Raw genomic sequence first — 21,062 nt, forward strand, 5'->3', positions numbered from 1 at the left:
TCATTTTAACCCACAAAACTGTACCTATAGTTTAAAATAGACTGAAAATATAAAAAGTGTTCAAATTGTTATTAAGCATATATTTAAATTTAATTTAATTTTATAAATATTTTGAAATATAAAAATTAAAAAATATTGAATTTATGTTAGAGATACTAATGGTATAAAAGAATTCAAATTGATAATTTTATTATTTAATATTTTTCAATATACAAGGTATAAATGGTTAAAAATATGAAGGTATAATCGGTTAAAAAAAAAAAGAAGTCAAAGAAGTCTAATAGTTTGCTATAAATTTGCTATTTTTAGTTTGTTATGCAATTTTTTTTCCCTTGATCACATTTATCTCTAAATTAAACTCTGTTTAGATCAAACCATCCGAAAAGGAATGATACGCCAACTCTACAACTTATTTGTAGGTCGAAAAAGCCTCAACTATTTATATAAGTGGGGAAAAGAGACTTCTTCTCTATCAAGCCAACTCTGATTCCTCCCGCGTCCGTCTCAGGCTGCTATGGAGACGGGCCACAGTGGCTACAAATTGCGGTGCGAGCTCACTGGCCACGAGGACGACGTAAGAGATGAATTACTCATTTATCTCTAACCTGTTAGTTGCTTTCGTAGTTTGCAACAATTTCGAACTCCAGCATTTGTTTGCACAATCTTCTCTTAACATTTTCAAATTGATTTGAATTGGGCGTTTGTTGGATGTTGAGTCTGGCCTTAATCTTACTGAACTTGTATGATTAGGTTCGTGGAATTTGCGTTTGCGGAAATGAGGGAATTGCCACTTCGTCGAGGGACAAAACTGTGCGGTTTTGGAATTCGGATGGACGGAAGTATGTAGAATCGAAAATCTTGCTGGGACATACGAGTTTTGTGGGTCCTTTGGCTTGGATTTCGCCAGATGAGGAGTTTCCGGAGGGGGGAATTGTGTCTGGTGGAATGGATACACTCGTCATTGTTTGGGACCTGAGGACGGGTGAGAAGGTGCAGACTCTTAAGGGCCATCAACAGCAAGTTACTGGCATTACGTTGGATAATGGTGATATCGTGTCATCCTCTGTTGACTGGTAATTTAGTTCCCTAGTTGTGATCTTCATCTGGGTATAGGAGTAGAATTTACAAGGTGTTGCAAAATGTATGCATTATAAGATTTATATCAACATACTCAGTTTGAAATGTCGATGTTCTTGCACGATAGGGTGTTCTATAGTAAGTACCCATTTTTTTTGTTAAAATTATTATTATTATTATTATTATTATACTTCGAAGGGGTTTTAATATGGGTTCTCTCTCAATTAGCTAGTTCGCGACATCACCGACTATTCGTGTAATTATGTTAGACCATGCACAAATTTACTCTCAACATTGGCAAGCTGTAGGATTATTAACCTTGTTTGACAACCCTCGTTTGGGTTTCTTTTACTTTTCCTGCTTAGTCCTTCAAATCAAGCGTATACGAGATAAGTACGCTTGATGAAATCTTGAGCATTAGCTCAAAATAAACAATGTTAGTTGTAAAAAAGAGAAAAAAAGATTGCATTGCAACTTTGGTTTTTGTTTTGCAAGCTCTTGCTCAGGCCATTTACGTTTTACAGCTGGGCTGTTTCTCTTGTGTTTTCATTCATACTTAATAGAAGTTACTTTTATTTCTGTGCAGGACCTTACAGATTCTTTTGTAGTTATAGCAGTACCATGCTTTGTACCCTTCTACCCATTGGAAGGCATTTTTGTATCTTACTTCATTTGGGATTGATGGCACTTTCATCTATCACTGAATTTTTTGTTTTCTTTTTTTTCTTTTAAAAAATATTTGTGCATGAAGAAGGTTCTAATTTTAATTTTGACCAAAACTGAAGCTGATTTTTCGTTAGTGCACATCTTTTTGGTGAACTAGGTTTTCTGCTTAGTGCTTCTGGCCTTATACTTACTTTATACAAGAATAAACGTGCGATATTTGCTTCTTTACTCCAGTACTTTAAGGCGATGGAGAAATGGCCAAGTGTTGGAGTTTTGGGGTGCTCACAATGCTGCAATTCAATCAGTTATAAAGCTTCCATCAGGCGTGCTGGTCACAGGTACTACTTCAAATGGGGGGACTGGAGTTTGTCTGAGTTATAATTTAGATAAGCTCTGCTGTTTCAAATTCGTGAGTGCTTTCATTATGATTGAGCGTTGATTGAGCAACATTTATGTTATGTTTCACACCAAATGATATTGGTGCAATCTACAATTTGATATTATTGGACTACCGCGTTTTCTTCACTTTTCATCGCAGTTATTATTTGTATACAATTGGTCTCTTTTAACCATTTTGATATTTTAATTTGTCACAAAGATTCACGATGAAGACAATTTTTATGGCCTTTAAAGAGAGAACATCTGAATATGGAATTATTGGAATGAGTAAGTATTCTCCATCCAATAGAGGAGCGAGGAGGTGGCCATTCTCACCTTTCCTATCTGATTGGTTCGTGTTAGATCATTTTGTTTCTGGGATCATCCAAGATAAGAATAGAGACAAATACTTCATCTTAAACAGTAAGGATCTTGGTAGATGGGTATTTGAACTCTGAGATTAGCTGAGAAAATCTTCTTCTATTCTTTTGTTTATAAGAGGATATTGAAGTGAATCAAAGGTTAGAAAGACAAGTTTTTTCTAACCAAAAAGAGAAGAGAAGAGGAGACTCCCCATTGCCTCAACTATGTTTTTCATTGGTTCTGTTACACACATTTTTTTAATGCCAGAGGGCTTTTTGTCTGTTTACCTCTCTTTCGTATGTTTACTTAAATTAGAACCATTGGGAAGTTCTTCATTTGTCATTTGTTCTTCATTCGTCCACATGAAAAGTCTTTTAGTATAAGTTATTTACTTTGTTATTCTTATGCATGGCTTCAAAAGTATTTGACTTCATCTTAGGCTCAGACATAATACATATGATATTGGGTCTGTTCGTGTCTAGGTTCAAGTGATGCAAGTTTGAAGCTTTGGAGAGGGAAAACATGTTTGAAGACACTTTTAGGACATACAGGTCTACTTCTTCCATCCCCCTCATGAGTGCATGTGTATGTATTTGACTTTTAAGTTGCAAGTGGTGGATTTTTTTTTAATCTTATATCATTGGGAGCTATAGTACCTTCAGTTTTGTCTTTCTGCATATGCTGCATTATTTTTTGGTGTTCTTATCTCGAGTAAATTGATGAAATTTGATTTTTTCCATATAAATTGTGATGAATGCTTTCTCATCAGACTTTTGGATTGAGGTTTAACTGCAGGAGTAATGTTATAAGGATTGCCATGGCCCATGGGTATTTGATCTGATATTTATTTCTGAGGTTTTTTATGACCAAAGCTTGCTCTAAACGTTTCTATTTTTTTAACATCAAATTTTTAAAAGCTCCACCACTCTTTCGGTTATAACTTTAATAAATTATACTCATTCGTCCTTCTCCTATAATTGACATAAACTTTCTTCTTATTTCATGGAAGCAGCATTTTGTAAATCTATCTTTAAGTCACTGCTTTTGTATTAGGACATGGAACTCAACTTGAAAGATCAATTGTAGAAGTGTCTATTTCAATCTGGAATTTCTGGCTACGAATTCCAGCTGTCACAACCTACCTTTCTTAAGTTATATACTACACATTATGATCTCTGAAGTTTTCAAAATATTTTAAGAGTTTTAAAGGATAGTAGACAAGACTATCGAGTATATTTTGTTTTCCTGTTTGGCCCATGATTTATTTGCATCAACTGATATATTTATACCAATCTTATTCATACTTCTTTTATCTAGAAAACTTGATCATGCAAACAACATTACCATATGTGTTTTGTTTACATTTTATAGATACTGTTCGAAGTTTATCAGTGATGTCCGATCTGGGAGTACTGTCTGCATCTCATGATGGGTAAACCTATACCTATTTATCAGTGTATATTCTTATTCTTCTTTGGATTTTTATTCTTTTTCTTTGAAGGTTATAATTCTTCAAAAGAATTATACCATTATTATTCAAAAACCATCAGATTATGCAAATAAACATGCTAAATAACTGCAAAGATACAATATATCTCTTATTTTTCTTTTGTCAAAATAGTATTTTCATTCACATAAGTTATGAATGAATTTAAGTTAAATATCCATTTTGGTTCGTCAGTCGGACTTATTTCATTTGGTTGGTGATATGATGCAGTAATTGCAAAGCTTAGGAATTTTTAGGAATAATACTTTGATGATGATTTATTAATGAGAGGAGAAGTTTACAAGAGTTGTTAAAAGTTAGTTATTGTAGAACTAACTTGGAGTTGAGTTAGTTACTAACTCAAGTTACAAGATTAGTAATTCAAGATACACAAGTTTTAACTAAAGAATAACTAATCCTAAAATACAAGAATGGTAATTCAAGATACTCAAGGATTAGCTACAGAACTTTAAGAAACATCAAGAAAGGAGGATGTTCTACATCAAACCCCTCCCTTAGGATAAAACTCGACCTCGAGTGAAGTTTAGGGAGCTAAAGAGAAGGAATCTGGTGCATAGTAAGGCGACAAGGCTGATTCTCATGTTTGCTGGAGGATCTACTCGGCATTGGGGCTGAGTCTTTCCAATATTTGAAATGGACCCATGCGCTTGTTGGTCATTTTGGAATGATGACCAGCAGGTAGTCTTGACTTTCGAAGGTAAACCATAACTAGGTCACCTACTTGATATTCCTTAAAGCGTTTGTGAGAGTTGGCGGCTGTTTTGTAGGAGTCATTAGCAAGCTCTAGATGACTCTTGACTTCTTGGTGTAGCTTGGAAATACGTTCAGCCTCCATACTGACATCAATAATAGAAGGTAGATTAGCTAAATCAAAAGTGAACCGAGGGAGACTAGTATATACAACCTCAACTGGGGACTTCCCTGTTGAGCGATTTGCCATGTGGTTGAAGGCGAATTCTGCTTGAGGTAAAGCTAAGTCCCACTGATTAGGCTTATCCCACTAAGACACCGGATGAGGTTGCCAAGAGTTCAGTTGGTCACCTCTGTTTGGCCGTCAGTTTGTGAGTGCTGGCGGTACTAAAGAGAAGGTTGGTGTTGAATTTCTTCCATAGGGATCTCCAAAAATGACTCAAGAACTTTACATCTCGATTTGACATTATAGTTTTAGGGATTCCATGTAATCTAACAATTTCTCGAAAAAACGTTAGCTATATATTCAAAGCATTAAAAGTTTTTTTACAAGGGACGAAATGGACCATTTTACTTAAGCGATCTACTACTACAAAGACAGAATCATGACCCCTTTGAGCTCTAGGTAAGCCTAAAACAAAATCCATAGCTAAGTCCTCCCAAATAGTAGAAGGAATAGGTAAAGGAGTGCACAAACCTGTATTTTGAGAATTACCTTTAGCTGTTTGGCAAATAGAGCATCTTTTGATGAAGTTAGTAATCCCTATTGAGTTGTGGCCAAAAGAATTTAGAGCTGATCGCAGCCCAAGTTTTGTCTCGGCCAAAATGTCCTACTAATCCACTAGAGTGGAGTGTGCTTCTTTAATTATTGCTTCTCTTGAAGATGTATGAGGAACACACAAAACATCACCTTGAAGAGAAAATTATTAACAATGTGGTAATCTTTACAAGGTTTATGGTTAGAGCAGTTTTCCCAAATACTTCTAAAATCAGTGTTAGTAGGGTACAATGTAGGAAGGTGGTCAAAGGCAATTATTTGAGAACCATGTTAAACAACAAGACTCGAAGAACACAACCCCAACAGCTCCGAAACCGATTTGATTTCAACCCCTAAGAAAGGCTAGATTCAAGTTACTTAGATGATCTAAGAAACCAAGGATCAGACAAAGTTTTGAAACTCCCATCAACCCTTGATCTTCAAAGCACTCCACAAGCAAGGAAAATCAATCCTCACTTGAATGCTCCAAATATTTGTGCATTCTATCACAAGAACACACAAAGACCAAAATTCTACATTCTAGAATTTTCAGATTTCATTCATCCAAATTCCTATTATCTAAAATGTGGATATTACAACCCTATTTATACTAATTAAAATATGAAATGAATGTCACAACATTTAATTCTATGCCTTTTCAACTACCATAATAAATGAAAAGCACATAAATACATTATTCCTTAAACATTTAATATCATGACTTTTGGATTGCCAAAATAACTCTTCAACTTTCAAGCATCGCATCTCTTCAACTTCTTCATTTGATTCCATTATGATTTCTTGATCCATATAAGGAGGGCGGTGAGAAGTTCTCCTACCCAAACTCCAATCTCTTCATAAAAAAAGAAGAGTAGAGTATCAAATTTTGACTCCTTTTAGCGTGAGCAGCGAGGAAGCTGATCATTTGCCAAAAACAACGGAGAAGGATGACCAGTCGATTAAGGATCCTCTAGAATCTGTTCTTAATACCGCTTTCAGACAAGGGAGGATTTAATTACTGATAAACAAGCCTCTTTATTTCCCTCACAAGCTCAGCAATGTGAAGTTCCAGATCGCTTGAAGTCAATTGTTGAGAAATGTGGAACTATTTTGGTTTGAGTACAGAATAACTTGATCTTGGTTTTTCAGTCAATTATCTTTTAGGTTTGTCTTAGTGGATCACATGAGGTTCGACGGATGCTTTTATTGTTTTGGCCCTCTAAAGTTCTTATGAAATATTCTGGTTCTAGTCACTCACTCAAGATCGAAGGACGACTTGGGAGGGATATTTTTTCAACAAAGCTGCATTGCTGTTAGCTCTCCCTTGGTGTTTCCTTCCATCCAGTCTGAAGTTTTTTGTCTGCAATTTCCAGCTGATTTTGGGCTTCTTGTTGGAAGGTTTTAAGTTCGCTTTGTTCTCAGTTTTCTATTGTTTGCTCAGGGTTTTGATTGTTTTGTTCAATTTGTCTGTACTTTTGTTTTGGTCATTCTTTTCGCTCTTACTCTTAGTATAATTCTCCTATAGTTTGAGCATTAGCCTCATTTACTTATATCTTTAATCAAGAGGGTTGTCTCTGATTCAAAAAAAAAAAAATATGAACAACTGTTTTTCAGAAAAAGACGCCTGATTAATATGTTTATCAAATTTCTAGAGGAGAGATATAAGGACTAATTTTTTATAGCAAAAGTTAATCATAGATTAACAATTGGGGAGTAATTTTAAGGAAATAAAATAACCTCTCTCAATTCTATACCTCTACATTGTGAAAATTGAGGCTAAATGATGGGGTTCTGTCCAAGCATACATTTATATTAAGTTTCTTCTCTCAAAGCTTATAAAATACACACCAATTGACATAAAAATGAAGAAAACTTAATGATAAAAAGACTTGTTGGGTTGGGTCCAAAAGTTTACTTACCCCAACCCATGAACCCCTAGATAGTTTTATGTCGCAAGTTGGTAAAAATGGAGTTACTGTACAAAATAATTCCTAATTCCTTTGAGGGAGTTTGGGTTTTGATTATCACTCACATTGAGGAATGCAACCGTACATGGCTAATCCCAAATTGCCACATCAGCTAAAAATACTGCCTTTAGGAACTAGTTTGAAGTTTCATTCTTTCAGAATAAGAATCATAACTTTTCATGAATATGTGAAAAGTTACATTGTAATTTCGACCTTCAAAGGACCAAGTATTTAAACAACAACAACTCTTCCCAGCATATTTTTGAAGAAATTTTTGGAATTGGTTTCATTCTTTTATTTTTGATTTAATACAACAAATATATTTATGTTTATATACTGAGGAAGCAAGGTTATCCAAGGTAGCTTCTGAATACAACAGATATATTGATGTCTATCCAATGAGAGGAGTTTGGCATCCTAAGAATCCCGGGAAGACTTTAGTCTTTGCTCATTCGGATTTCTAAATGGGAAAGCTCAGAGTATTTCTTCAATTTATTTTCTGTTACCTGTATATAAGTTAGAAAGGACCATTCCTAGAGTAATAAATTAGAGCTTCTTTAGTAGGAAAGAAATAAAGTAATAAACTCTATAGGTTGTTGATGAAATATTAAATGATATTAAAATGAGTGATTTCTATTGCCTTCTCTGAATCTGTAGAACCTCTTTTCATTTCACATGGGAGGACTATTTGTTATATTCTTTATATTAGAATATTGAATGAATTAGGAAGTTGACTTTGATTTTCTTTTCCATTCCGGCAGTTCCATTAGGTTATGGGCACTAAGTGGTGAAACATTGATGGAGATGGTTGGTCACACTTCCATTGTGTATTCAGTGGATTCACATGCTTCCGGACTCATTGTTAGTGGGAGTGAAGATTGTTCAGCAAAGATATGGAAAGGTTAATACTTCTATCTATAGGAGTTTGTCAGTTTTTGTTATTCCTTTCTTCTTCTTCCTTTTTTTTTTAATAAAGAAAGTTAAATATTTACTAGAGGATTAAAGAACTTCGCCAAAAGGATCGCAGTAAGCTACAAAAACGGGACTCCAATCTAAAAGAATAAAATCTAATTCATAATCCGTTAGGCCCCCGCTGATATTTAAATATAGTAGGAGAAATAAAAATAATAACACACGTGATGATGAAGGTAAAACTAATAACCCACGTAACGATGAAGGTGGGAAATAATAGAGAGGGGGACCACTTTGGTAGGGCCGGGAGTTAGTTAGAGGAAAGAGATAAAAGAAGGGAAGTTACGGAGGGCGGGGGTATGGAACTTTTGAGGAAGGAAATCTGCATTACTCCTTGAGAGAGGGAAAGCAGAGTGTCCAGGTTCATCTTTGAATTGTTCTTGAGTCTTTTATTTGGTTGCTATTAGTTTGAGTAATTTTTGCTTTGAATCTGTAATCATGATCAATACTCTATTGATCCACGAAGAGTCTCAATCATTCGTGTAAGTTTCCATATTATATCAACATATACGAACACTGCTGTGGTGTTCTATCATAATCCTTAGATACTGAGCTTCGTTTAAGATCCTTCACTGTGGCCGAATCGAGTTTGTGAGTTGAACCTTTCATGTATTGATAAGAAATGTTTCTCTATATATTTGAAGTCTGTTCGATGGAGCATTTGGTTGGGAAGAGATGACTAACTTTTAGTGGAAAGGCGAAGGAATGGTGAAGCCCTGAAGGTGTTGAAGTTAGCTAAATTTTATGTGTTGAATTGAATTTCTTTAAGCTTAGAGAGTGGGTTTATTTTTTATAGCTTGATTTTTAAATTTGAAATCTGTTTATTATACTATAATTATTTATAAACCTTAAACCCTAATAGCATTTTAGTATCACGAAGTTGGATTATTTTGTTGCAGATGGAATTTGTGTCCAGAGCATTGAGCATCCTGGTTGCGTTTGGGATGCCAAGTTTTTGGAAAATGGAGATATTGTCACAGCTTGTTCAGATGGAGTAGTACGTGTCTGGACTGCAGAACAGGAAAGAATTGCTGATCCCCAAGAATTGGAGTCATTTGCTTCCAGACTGTCTCAGTATAAGTTGAAGAGGTGCCCCTCAACAGCTGCCACACACACACACACACACACAAAGAGGAAGTTCCAAAATCCTTTTGTTCATCTCTCCTTTTCTCTCTCTCTCTCTAGCTTATTTTGACTTTTTGAGGCAGAAGCATGATTCTGAGCATATGTAATATAATGTCAGTATAGAATATATTCTGTAAGTCTGCCTCCCATATGATTCTGAGTATGATTTTAGCGACTTATATGCATCTTTAATTTATTTGTTTGTACCTCATGATAATGTGCACTTTTATTCCTATGTTGACTGTTGGTCTTCTATTTGATAAGTTGTCTCTAATTTACTTGTGTTAGGAAGAGGGTTGGAGGATTGAAATTGGAAGAATTACCCGGGATGGATGCTTTACAAATTCCAGGTCTGGTTACACTATTCCATTTTAATAAGAAGCCAAGATGCTGTCCGCTTCTATACCTTTTTCCTTTTACCCCTTAATTTCTTGAATCTTTGTTGCAAAGTGGACGGGTGGCAATAGTTGGTTATTGAGACCATGTCTCCTTTTTTACCACTAGGTCAACCCATGATGGTTGGATGGGTGACGATTTTATAATTGCAAATGTGGATAATAGCTAAGTTACTCTCTCCATGACCTGTCGGATTCATGAAGTTCACTCTACTTTTGCATCACAAGTGAAATGTTCAAATATTGCATTTTGGATTATATATTGTAGATTCTTAATGCTATATAATTTTTTTGTTTCATAAAGTATACAATAGCCTAATGAATTGTTTGTACAAACTAGGACGTCTTGCTAATAGTAGTTAAAAAATATAGAAAAAATTCTTTTCCCCTTGAGCTTAAACCATTTGGGGTAGTTTTTGTGTTCAGCGACATTGATAGGATTATTAACATATTCTACTCATCCTGACATCAGGAACCAGCAATGGACAGACAAAAGTTATCAGAGAGGGAGATAATGGTGTTGCTTATTCATGGAATTTAAAAGATTACAAATGGGATAAGGTAAACTTGGTTATGGAGTGTCTCTATACGAGCAATGTACATCTGTTTCCTTTTGTAAACTTGTTGTCCACACCTCTTCATGTCTTTGGCAAATATTCGATTGGTTGTCTTATGATAGACAAGGTTCTTTTCTTTCATTGAATATATGTTATATACTATACAATGTTCCTCTTTCAAAATCGGACATGAGAGTTTCTTTTCATCCGGCTCAAGTAGTTGCATCAAATAAAGGAGTTCCCACTTTCAAATTCGATAAAACCCCCCTTTACCCAAGTTCTCAATTAAGACCATTCATTGATTCTTTTGCTTTTTGATTTCAGTTTTCTTTTTTCTTTATTCAATATATCACAATGGTTGAGAGGAATGAGGGAACTTTTAGAGGGTTTGAGAGTTAGCGGGAGTATTTGCCGGCCTGTGTTATGTTTAACGCCTTTCCTTTTGCTTCGAGGCTGTGTTGAGTTTAACCTCATTTTAAAAAAAATATGCTTTTTTTTTAAAATTTTTTATGGGAGCCCTTCTTTGTCCTCCTTTCTTGGCTGCACATTTTAAAGTTCTTTTTGGATTCTTTCAGAATTTCAAAAAGAAAGTTTGTTTTTTTTAATTTTTATCCTTTTCTTTTTTGTTCTTCAAATGTAAGAAACGATCATTTTATAATTATTCATTTACTTCTGTTTTCTACTTTTATCCTTCTTTTCTTTTTTGTTGTTTTTCTTCAAATTGAGGAAACGATCATTTTGTAATCATTCATTTACTTCGAATGTTGGATACTCTTCTAGCAAATCCCATAATCATTATTTTTTCAGTAAGAAGCAAGTTCTATATTTGAACTTGGTGCATATGGGCTTTCCTACCAACTGAATTATTTTATAAAAATTGGAGCATGGTTTATATATATTCTTTTGTAGATTGGTGAAGTTGTTGATGGACCTGACGATGGTGGGAGGAAACCTGTTCTTGATGGAGTTGAATATGATTATGGTCAGCATTTTATTTATTTAGTAACATTAATTTCATTTTATAAGGGTGTGTTTGGGTAGTGATCTGAAAAAATTAATTGAAAATAAGGGATTCAATAAAAAAAAACATTTTATGTTTTTAGTGTTGCCGGATGTGTTTTGGCAAATTTAGTAACTAGAGCCAACTTAATCTGTTGTTCAAAATGTGTTTAATGGTATATTTATAAAATCATAAAAATAGTCACCGAACTTAATGTTTTTAATTTTGTATAATTATTATTTAACAATATCATATAGATTATAATATATTCAAATATACATATTTTAATTAAACAAAAATGAATTTAGTTCATAGTTCAGTATGTAATACTATATTAATGAAAGTTTTCTTTTTTAATGCAATATTGCATTATAAAACTTCACATTAATAATGTAGATATACTAAAAACATAAAACTATTGTTACAAAATCTAAAACAATTTTTTTTAAAAAATTGCTAAATGCATTTTTATTGAATTTAATGACTTGGTGAATAAAAAAATATAAAACAAAATGAGGATGTCAAGCCCAAAGAATGATGAATTCATCTTTAACCTGCCTTTTCATTTTATTTCTTCAATGTCATGCATCAATGACATTTGCTTATTCGATATGCTCATTTAACCGATCTTTCAAATTGTTTCTCAGTGTTTGATGTTGACATTGGAGATGGTGAGCCTATTCGCAAACTGCCTTACAATTTAGCAGGTGACTTTTTTACTGCATTTTCCATTTATTTTGAAGTAATTTATTCTTCTGTCACAATATTTTTTTCTTTTTTGAAACGAAAACAAGACTATTCATTGATATAATGAAAGAGACTCCAAGTACATGGGGGGAAACAAAATAAAAACTACAAACTCGCCAATACAAGGCTAGAATCAAATTCCATCATAAAGACAAACTCTGAAGAAAAAAAAACATTCCAATTTAACACATATCCCAAGATGAACACACATTCTGAATGGCTTTAACTCTAACAGACCCGAAATAAAAGAAGAAACACCTCCAGCAGGACATCTCACAAATATTGAACTTGAAATTATGAAGAACCAATTTAGAAGGGTCTACAAAATTCCCAAACCAAAAGAAGAAATCAGCTGCTTCCAACAAACCGACTGCTGTCACAATACTTAATATTGTTCAAGTTGAATTCTTATATAACGGAATTGGAAGGCTTTGAAATTGAATAAGGGTTATGAGTTTAATAAAAGGCTCAGTCCCTGATGTAAGCTAAGTAACCTCAAGTAGAAATCCTCCAAGAGCCAAGATTATGGATTTTTTACTAGAATGAATAATATCCTTCATACAAGAGGAGAAGACTCCTATTTGTAGATTTCTATTACAATTGGGGTAAAAGGGGAATTAACCTAGAATATTACCTAATTACCCAATTAACCCTTAGCCTTCTTACATCAGTCCCTCAATCCATGGTGGTCATCTACTTAGAATTTGATATCCTACGAGTTTTCTTGCACCTAAATGTTATTAGATCAAGCGGGTTGTCTTGTGAGATAAGTTTAAGATGCGTGTCCAAATTGTGAAATTCTGTAGGACACCTTCTAATGACTTAAATTCCTATCCAAATTGTGGAAGCATATATGACTTAATTAAACAATAATGCTTTAGAAAACTGATGTAGATCTAGAGCTGGGAGCGTGCAGTTTCTCTTTTCAAGTTTCAAAGCTGTAATGTTAACTGTTGCCTCATTTTAATTTACTCTTTGTCGAGCAATCTGAAATTGGAGCAGCACCACTGAACTTCCAAATGAATTTTCCAGAAAAATCTGCAGGCCCAAAGAAACTCTGAATTTTTGTAATAGCAGTAGGGGCAGCCCAGTCCTTGATGAATTTATTTCTTCCATTTGAGATTTCATGACACCCGCTCACATGAAAATCTAAGTATTTCATATGTTGCAGTATAGTGATTAGTGAATGGTATTTCTTAAGAAAAGAAGGCAAATGTACCTGTTATATTTGATTATTAGAACAAAACTAACAGTGAGAATTTTCCAGAGGATCCATATACTGCTGCTGACAAGTGGCTTCTCAAAGAGGATCTTCCTCTTGTCTATCGGCAACAAGTGGTTGACTTCATACTTCAAAATTCTGGAAAAAAGAATTTTGTCCCTGATCCATCATTTCGAGATCCTTATACTGGCTGTGAGTAGCCTTCCATGACATTACTTGTGTGGATGTGAACCATTATTTTGTTTGAATTTGAAACTGATCTCTTTCTCTCTGTTTTTTGTTTCTTTGGTTTCCAGCTAGTGCTTATGTGCCTGGTGGGCCTTCAAATGTTTCAGGTATGCACTTTTTCTGATGCCAATTGCTTCATTTTCTTTTTGTTCTTGATGAGGAGGGATAGTGTGAAGAATCAAATTCAAGTTTACATTAAATCAGTCTTTCGTAGTAAATCTTTATGAATTCTGAGCCTCTGATCTTTGCATATTCTCCTTTTCTTTAACAGCTGAATCACGTAAACCTATTTTCAAGCACATTCCTAAGGTATGGTATAATGTCATTGGGGATTATGATCGTTTACTTTGTATACCATTCCTAGAAATGTTCACTTGATTGGATAACCTTCTCATCTGTCTTTGCCATTAGGGTTTCATCAATTGGGTGCCCTTTTAGTATGACTTTGGATGCCCCCAAAACCCTAGTTTAAGAAAGTTTGCCTCGGAGATTAAAAGAGCAGATATAAGTTAGTAGAACTACATGCTAGTTGGTCCATGGTAGCAACCCTCGGTCTATTTTCTTCACCTTCACTTTTATCCTAAGAAGCACTGACAGACACTTCTGACACTGACACTGACATGCCGCTGGTATGTCAATTATTTTTTTTTTTGAATTTCGGACATGCCCAGACACAAATGCCCAGCCCGGAGACAAAACATCAACCCCACATTTTAGGGTTACTATTATTGTCTCTGTCCTTTTCTTTTTATTGAAAGTAACAACAAAGAACTAACACAAGATTTACGTGGAAACCATAATACATTGAGAAAAACCACGGGAGAGAGTTTTCGGGGGAAACTTAATAGGAAACAAGAGCCCAATTGAAAAAGGAAAGAATAAGTAGGGTAACACAAATTACAAAACTACCTTTGAGTTTTCAACATACAACAAGCCCACTAACTCTAACACTTTTCCTAAAAAATAGACCTTCCATAGCCATGACATCCCTCATTTCTCCACACCCAAACCTTCACACCCAAACATTCCCATCCAAACCTTCATGCATAAATTCAAGAATTCTATGGTGTTTAACTTGTTATTTTGATGTTTTAAAATAGAATATGTTTATATGTACGACATATATTTAATGTTTTTAATAAAGAATAACGTGTCCCCAACATGTTGTTTGCTACTTTTTTTTTTAAATTCGCATGTCACATATGTCACTATTTGTGCTTCCTAGCTTTTATCCATCTGGCTTGTTAGCTGACATTTTTCTTTTTGGTTTATTAATTCAAGTTAATTGAGGTTATTTTAGGTCTATCATTTGTTCTCACATTTCCTAGTCATTGTTTGATTGTAAATTTCAACTCAGTTCAAAACACATTGCTGGCTTCTTCTTGATGTTCTATTTTGCCGAACTTGTAGTTACGATCTGAGTCAAATCAATGGCAATGAGATCCCTTTTTGTAACATCTGCTTATTTTTTTAAATCTTCTCTTTGATTAACTATTAATTGGCGCCCATTTTTTTAAAAAAGGAATAGATCTTTTAGATAGTGATTTATCTTTATATTGATTAATTATAAAGTTCTGAAGTTAATTGTACAACGTGTTGCTGGTTTAATACTTGTATCTTTAAAGTAGTTTGAACGATTTTTCTTGTATGGTTTACTTATTTGTTTTGCTGTGTTTTTTTCCCTGCAAATCATTCTTTTCCAGAAAGGGGTCCTTGTGTTTGATGTTGCTCAGTTTGATGGGATACTAAAAAAGATTGTTGAGTTCAACAATGCACTGCTTGCTGATTCGGTAGGTTCCTTTTCTATGGGCCTTCTTGTCTTCCATTTAACAATGGTGTAACAGTCTGATCCATCTCTGGTCTTTACTGTTAAACTTAAATCTCTTATGAATGATTTGGTGGGTGCAATGGATAACTATTTTCCTGATCTTTATTCTGCCATTTGGAAAGATTGTTACCCTAAAAGGATAAAAAAATTTCATTTGCAGCGTCATATTTACCATCAAAAGATTAAAAAACATTTCATTTGCAGCTTCATATTTACCCTAAAACGATTAAAAAAAAAATTCATTTGCAGCGTCATATGCTTTATATTTCTTCTTCTTCTTGGTGTCGCATGTCTCATCAACATCTGAATCTCTTATTCATCTGTTTCTGCATTGCCCTTTTGCTGCTAATTTTTGGAACGTTGTTCTTCGTTCTTTTGGTTCGTCTTTTATTTGCTCTAATTCTATGTTGGATGCTTTGGCTTGGATTATCCTTTTGATGGAACTAAGAAGATGGTTTAGTTGGGTATTGTGCATGCTTTCTTTTGATTATGGGTACTTTCTTTTGGAGTTTATGGGGTGAACAGAACAAACTGCTCCTTAGTGATTTTTTTTCCTCTTTTAATCGTTTTATGAAATTTGTTTTATCTACAACATTTTCTTGGTGCAAAACAAAGCAGCTTTCGCTCATTACAACTTATATTTTTTCTTTTGGAGTTTATTGGTGAATGGAACAGCACTCTGGTGATTTGTTTTCCTTTTTTAATTGTTTTATGAAAACAGTTTTGTCTATGACATTTCTTGGTGCAAAACAAAGTACTTTTTGCTCATTACAACTTATCTTTTTCTTTTGGAGTTTATGGGATGAGCGGAATATACTGCTCCTTAGTGATTTTTTTTCCTTTTTTAATCGTTTTATGAAATTAGTTTTCCATTTTTAATCGTTTTATGAAATTAGTTTTATCTATGACATTTTCTTGGTGCAAAACAAAGCACCTTTTGCTCATTACAACTTATCTTTTTTAGTCAATAATTGACAGTCTCTGACATAGTTGCCTTTTGATGTTTGGGTTTTCCCTTGATTTCATTTATCAATGAATGTTTCTTTTACCAAAAAAAAAAGTATCAAGCATTCTACACTCATTTTCTGCAACATTCTGGCAGATCAAACACAATTTTATTACTTGAAAGCAAACCTATTCTTTCTTTGAATTTCGTTACTTAAAAATTTGTCATACTTATTTAATTGAACCTTTCTTCTCTAACTATATTTGTTTCTTTTTGAAGGAAAAGAAGAACTATGCCCTGCCAGAGCTTGAGGTTTCGAGACTTAGTGCTATTGTCAAAATTTTGAAGGATACATCACATTATCATTCTACCAAATTTGCAGATGCTGATGTTGTATTGTTGTTGAATTTGCTCAGATCATGGCCTCGTGAATCTTTGTTTCCAGGTAATTGTAATTTTTTTCCCTTTCTATGTCTCCTTCCTTAACTTGGTCCATGTGGCTAAAAAAGTGATTGATATTTAACCCATAACTTTTTATTTTAAATGCTTGTTTTTCTTATGCTGTTCTGCAGTTATTGACATGCTACGGATGATTGTTCTGCACCCTGATGGAGCAATACTGCTTTTGAAGTTTATTGATTCTGATGGTAATCACATTCAGATTTGGCTGCTCTGCGTTTTCCTTTCCTTTCACAATTTGTACCAGTGCCAAGATCCAGATTCAGATAGAACTATATTATAAAAATTATGTCATGAATATTCATATCCTTGTTCTGAACTTATTTACTAAAAAAATAGTGAATGAATTGGGCCAATGCTTGATACTAATTCAGGAAGAGTGAAAACTGAAAAAAAAATTATGTACGTGAATTGTGTTTGGTTCTGTTAAATTTAAAAAATGTAGAAACTATTTTGGGGACCAATTATTAGATAATGAAGATAATGAAGAGTAATCAATAACTTCGAACACTTGTTACTTAATGTTTCTTATTTTTCTTTTTCGATTGCCAAGGGACTGTAGTTTTAATGAAGAGTATACCCCATTTCGTGAATAAGAAGTTCTACACAAATTATTATTTTAAGATTAAAAGTAGTAACTTTAACTAAACGGTTAGATTTGTTAAAGAAAAAGAAACACTATTGGAACTTCTCATTTTGAAAACAATTTTAGGATCCTGTAAACAAATACATTTTGGATTGTAAAGAATTTTCAAGTGTTTTCCCCTTATTTGGTCAACTTCAAGAAACTAGTTTGCCAAACAAACCCTTAGTTTGAAGAATTGATGAGAAACTTCAAGTAGGATCCATGCATGTTTTTTTTTTTGTTGTAGTATTCCTTCCTAATGTTGATATTTGCCTTGATTTTTGGCAGGTATTCTTCTGGAACTGATTCAGAAGGTTACAATGGCTCCAGTGATTGCTGCAAATCTTTTGACAAGCATCCGACTCATAGCTAATCTATTCAAGAATTCTGGGTATTACAACTGGTTGCAGAAACATCGTAGTGAGGTTTGAATTTTAAACCTAATTTTAGTTTTGCCTGTTTGAAATACTTGTGTACTTTAGATTAGATATATATTTAAACTAATACGTTAAATAATAGTTTGTTCTGTTTGTGTTTGTTAAGTTTCGACTAATACTCTCAGTATTTATCTTTGTGCTTATGTGATAGATTTGTTAAATACTTTGTGCTTATGTGATAGATTTATTATGCGTTGTAGTGACGTGGGGTGTTTCCTTATTTTATGCATCTTAACTACTAATGTTAAATAATTTTGTAGATTCTTGATGCATTTTCAAGTTGTTACTCATCTGCTAATAAGGCCGTACAACTATCTTTTTCAACACTAATTCTCAAGTAAGTCTAAACCTTTCATTTTTGTTTGTTATGTTGGATGAAGTGGAACTTAAGTAATAGTAGGTTTATGACTTGTTGGGTGATCCACTCTTATTGTTTATCATGGGAAATCAAAATCCATCTTTTCGTTTCTAATTGAAACTAATCTACTTTGGTCTCTTGACCAAAAAAGAAAACAAAATCTATTATTCAATAGAAAATAACTCAGCAAAGGCAGCCATGAGGTATTTTGACTTGAAGAGGCAAGACGTAAGCCTCAAATAGTGAATTAAAAACATTTTAAAATTCTAAATTGGTACGATAAAGGACAATTAAACATGATAACACATAAAAGCGCGAAGATTTACCTCATAATTTTCGCTTTACAAGGATATCTAATATCCTCATTACTAATTCTATTATTATCGTTAATAAGATTGATTTATTCTATAAATTGTCTTCAATATCTTTAGAGCACAACTGTAAAGGAAATCCTAGTTCATAATGTCTCAACTCAAATCTTAATATTTTTTTTTGAAGAATTAGGTAAATCACTATTTATTTTTAATCATTAAACGAGGCTTAGCGTGTAGTGATTCTAAATCACTATGTTTTGTCTTCTCTTTTACTTTTGTGATGAAAGCTAGGTTTTTCATCTACATCTTCATCTTCTTCATTTATCAGTTTTCGTGGTTGAGTATACTGTAATATTTTCCTCTTAAGTAATGCACAAGTTGATTGCTTACTATCGAGTGCTTCACTCTTCTTCTCTCTTGTGAGCTTCTCAGTTTCTCTGTGTTGTTGATTGATGAAAAGGATCTTGATGGTCAGGGTCAAGTTCTTTCAGCTGCACTTGAGGTACTTTTTTCTGTCTCTGATTTCTTTCTGCTTTAGTTCTTAGATTTTGATCCATTTGAAATAACTTTGGTGTAATGAGTTTCTTTGTGAACCTTTCTGATTCCCTGCATTATGAATACTATAATTTCTTTTGGCAGATTGCAGAAGAGGAAAATCTTGAAGCTGATTCAAAGTTCAGGGCCTTGGTTGCCATTGGATCTCTGGTATTTTCTAACTACGACGATACTTACATTTCCTTTTACAATATTTTCGGAAACCCTTTTCCAGGGATCGCATCCAATTACTTTTCTTTTGATTTGTTCACTCGAAATCGTGCATCTGCTGAAAACTTTGCACCTGAATCTATCGCCTGATTGATTTATCTGATGCCACCTATGAACTGGTGGTTGGATTCCATGTAATTTTGCTATATTGTTTCGTAGATGGTGGAAGGGGGCGATGATATCAAAAGAACCGCACTGGACTTTGACGTAGAGAGCATTGCCCAAAAAGCAAAGATTTCGAAAGATGCCAAGATTGCTGAAGTTGGAGCTGATATTGAACTGTTGACAAAAGAAAGATGACTTGGTACTCTTCAATTGATTAGATCACTAGTTCTGCTTTTCATTTTTTGCCGTAGTTTAAAACCAATCGAGTCCAACAGATACCAATGTCGGAGCTGAACTAGATAGAAAACGATGCCCATTTAGAGGCGTGCTGGCACCCCTTTGTTCATGAGTCATAGACGATGCAAGCATGTTAATACTTTTAAATCAATCAAATAACTATCACATTATGTATTTGACATTTGCTATTAAAATGGTAAATTATTCGTTCATTTGAGACTGATGAATTCTACGTAAATTAACAAATACACATTATATTACAAATCTTCATTGTAAATAACGTTACATTTCATTTCCATTTAGAGTAAAACCTATTGTGACTCCACAACAACATACTATTGAGAGGAATATGAAGGCCCCTTTGTTTCAAATGCAAATGTCTAGGCATAATTCTTCCTTCCAAACTAAACCCGAAATACTGAGGAAACCCTTTCAATTCCTCCAAATCCCTCTCCATCTCCTTCACGAAATACTCGTACTTAGGCTTCAAATTCTCCTTCACACTGTACCCGAACATCGCCGGCATTCTCCCACAAACCTTTGACGCCTCCTCGTGCGAGAATCCGATCTCCTGGAAGAATCTGATTTTGCTTCTTAGCTTCTCCACCCGAGTGTTCAGAAGATGCGAATTCAAATTACTCGGCGATTTCAGATTCTCGATCCCTAACTGCTTCAAAAACCTGTGCGTCGGCTTGAGACACAATTCGACGTCGGAGAAGAGAATCTTAGGGCATCGGAGGATCAATCCGCGCGATTCTTGAAGGGAAGCGGATATATCAGTGGCGAGGAATTGGAAAACGGGGGCAATGTCGGTGGTATCGAAGTTTGAAGTGAAGAGGTTAGGGCAGAGGAAGGCGAGTCTGGGGAAATCGGAGTCGGAGAAGCCCTTGGATTTGAGGAAATGGACGGTGGTAAGGATTTGGTGGACGGCGTCGGGAGAGTGAAACCTGGTTTGGGGATCGATGACGTTCAGGGATTTGAGGTAACGGATGTTTTGGTGATGTGAAGTGCGGAAGTTGATGGATGGAGGATGAAGATGAGGATGGCGAGATCTGGTAGTCGGAGTGGGAGTGGTGAAGTGAGAGAAAGAATAGAGGGCGAGGAATGAGTGGGAGAGAACCGGAGGTCCGACCGCCATGGCTGGGTTTTTCTCAAGGTTTCAGAGCCAATGGCTGCCGTGCGGCTTTTATCGCCACCGATAAAAAAGAAAAAAGGTGACAAAAAGTAGGAGAATTATTAAAGATAGGCCGTTATTGGTATTTGGGATTTGAAAAAATGTTAGTTTTAGAACCAAAAGAGACATGAAAAGTCGAAAACGAACTTTCATGATTTTTTTA

General features: G+C 34.4%; 2 protein-coding genes across 3 annotated transcripts; one reads left to right on the forward strand and one right to left on the reverse strand.

Annotated features, from left to right (window-relative positions):
- The first annotated feature begins 413 nt into the window (after nucleotides 1-413).
- Nucleotides 414-19,946, forward strand: LOC101203376 (phospholipase A-2-activating protein). Of its 2 annotated transcripts, none has more exons than XM_031888393.1 (22): nucleotides 414-574; nucleotides 751-1,073; nucleotides 1,978-2,081; nucleotides 2,967-3,035; nucleotides 3,856-3,916; nucleotides 8,167-8,306; nucleotides 9,277-9,466; nucleotides 9,791-9,852; nucleotides 10,370-10,458; nucleotides 11,364-11,436; nucleotides 12,102-12,161; nucleotides 13,469-13,615; nucleotides 13,720-13,758; nucleotides 13,923-13,960; nucleotides 15,355-15,441; nucleotides 16,705-16,870; nucleotides 16,998-17,072; nucleotides 17,798-17,934; nucleotides 18,207-18,283; nucleotides 19,051-19,120; nucleotides 19,258-19,323; nucleotides 19,543-19,946. In XM_031888393.1, exons 1-22 carry the CDS (start codon nucleotides 515-517, stop codon nucleotides 19,681-19,683), a joined length of 2,274 nt encoding a protein of 757 aa, XP_031744253.1. In that variant the 5' UTR covers nucleotides 414-514; the 3' UTR covers nucleotides 19,684-19,946. The 2 variants fall into 2 exon arrangements, with proteins under 2 accessions (XP_031744253.1, XP_031744254.1); XM_031888394.1 differs by having other exon boundaries at nucleotides 19,079-19,120.
- Nucleotides 19,947-19,952: 6 nt separating this feature from the next.
- Nucleotides 19,953-21,062, reverse strand: LOC101203623 (transcription termination factor MTEF1, chloroplastic). Its single transcript, XM_011660627.2, has one exon. It carries the CDS (start codon nucleotides 20,861-20,863, stop codon nucleotides 20,015-20,017), a length of 849 nt encoding a protein of 282 aa, XP_011658929.1. The 5' UTR covers nucleotides 20,864-21,062; the 3' UTR covers nucleotides 19,953-20,014.

This window comes from Cucumis sativus, chromosome 7, assembly GCF_000004075.3.
Source record: "Cucumis sativus cultivar 9930 chromosome 7, Cucumber_9930_V3, whole genome shotgun sequence".
Taxonomy (NCBI): Eukaryota; Viridiplantae; Streptophyta; class Magnoliopsida; order Cucurbitales; family Cucurbitaceae; genus Cucumis; species Cucumis sativus.

Bases quoted from the DNA above. Each gene is read 5' to 3' on its own strand.
- LOC101203376 (XM_031888393.1), top strand. From the start codon at position 515: ATGGAGACGGGCCACAGTGGCTACAAATTGCGGTGCGAGCTCACTGGC. The intron at 8,307-9,276 runs GTTAATACTTCT...ATTTTGTTGCAG, and splicing joins TTCAGCAAAGATATGGAAAG to ATGGAATTTGTGTCCAGAGC. The intron at 17,935-18,206 runs GTTTGAATTTTA...ATAATTTTGTAG, and splicing joins TGCAGAAACATCGTAGTGAG to ATTCTTGATGCATTTTCAAG.
- LOC101203623 (XM_011660627.2), bottom strand. From the start codon at position 20,863: ATGGCGGTCGGACCTCCGGTTCTCTCCCACTCATTCCTCGCCCTCTAT.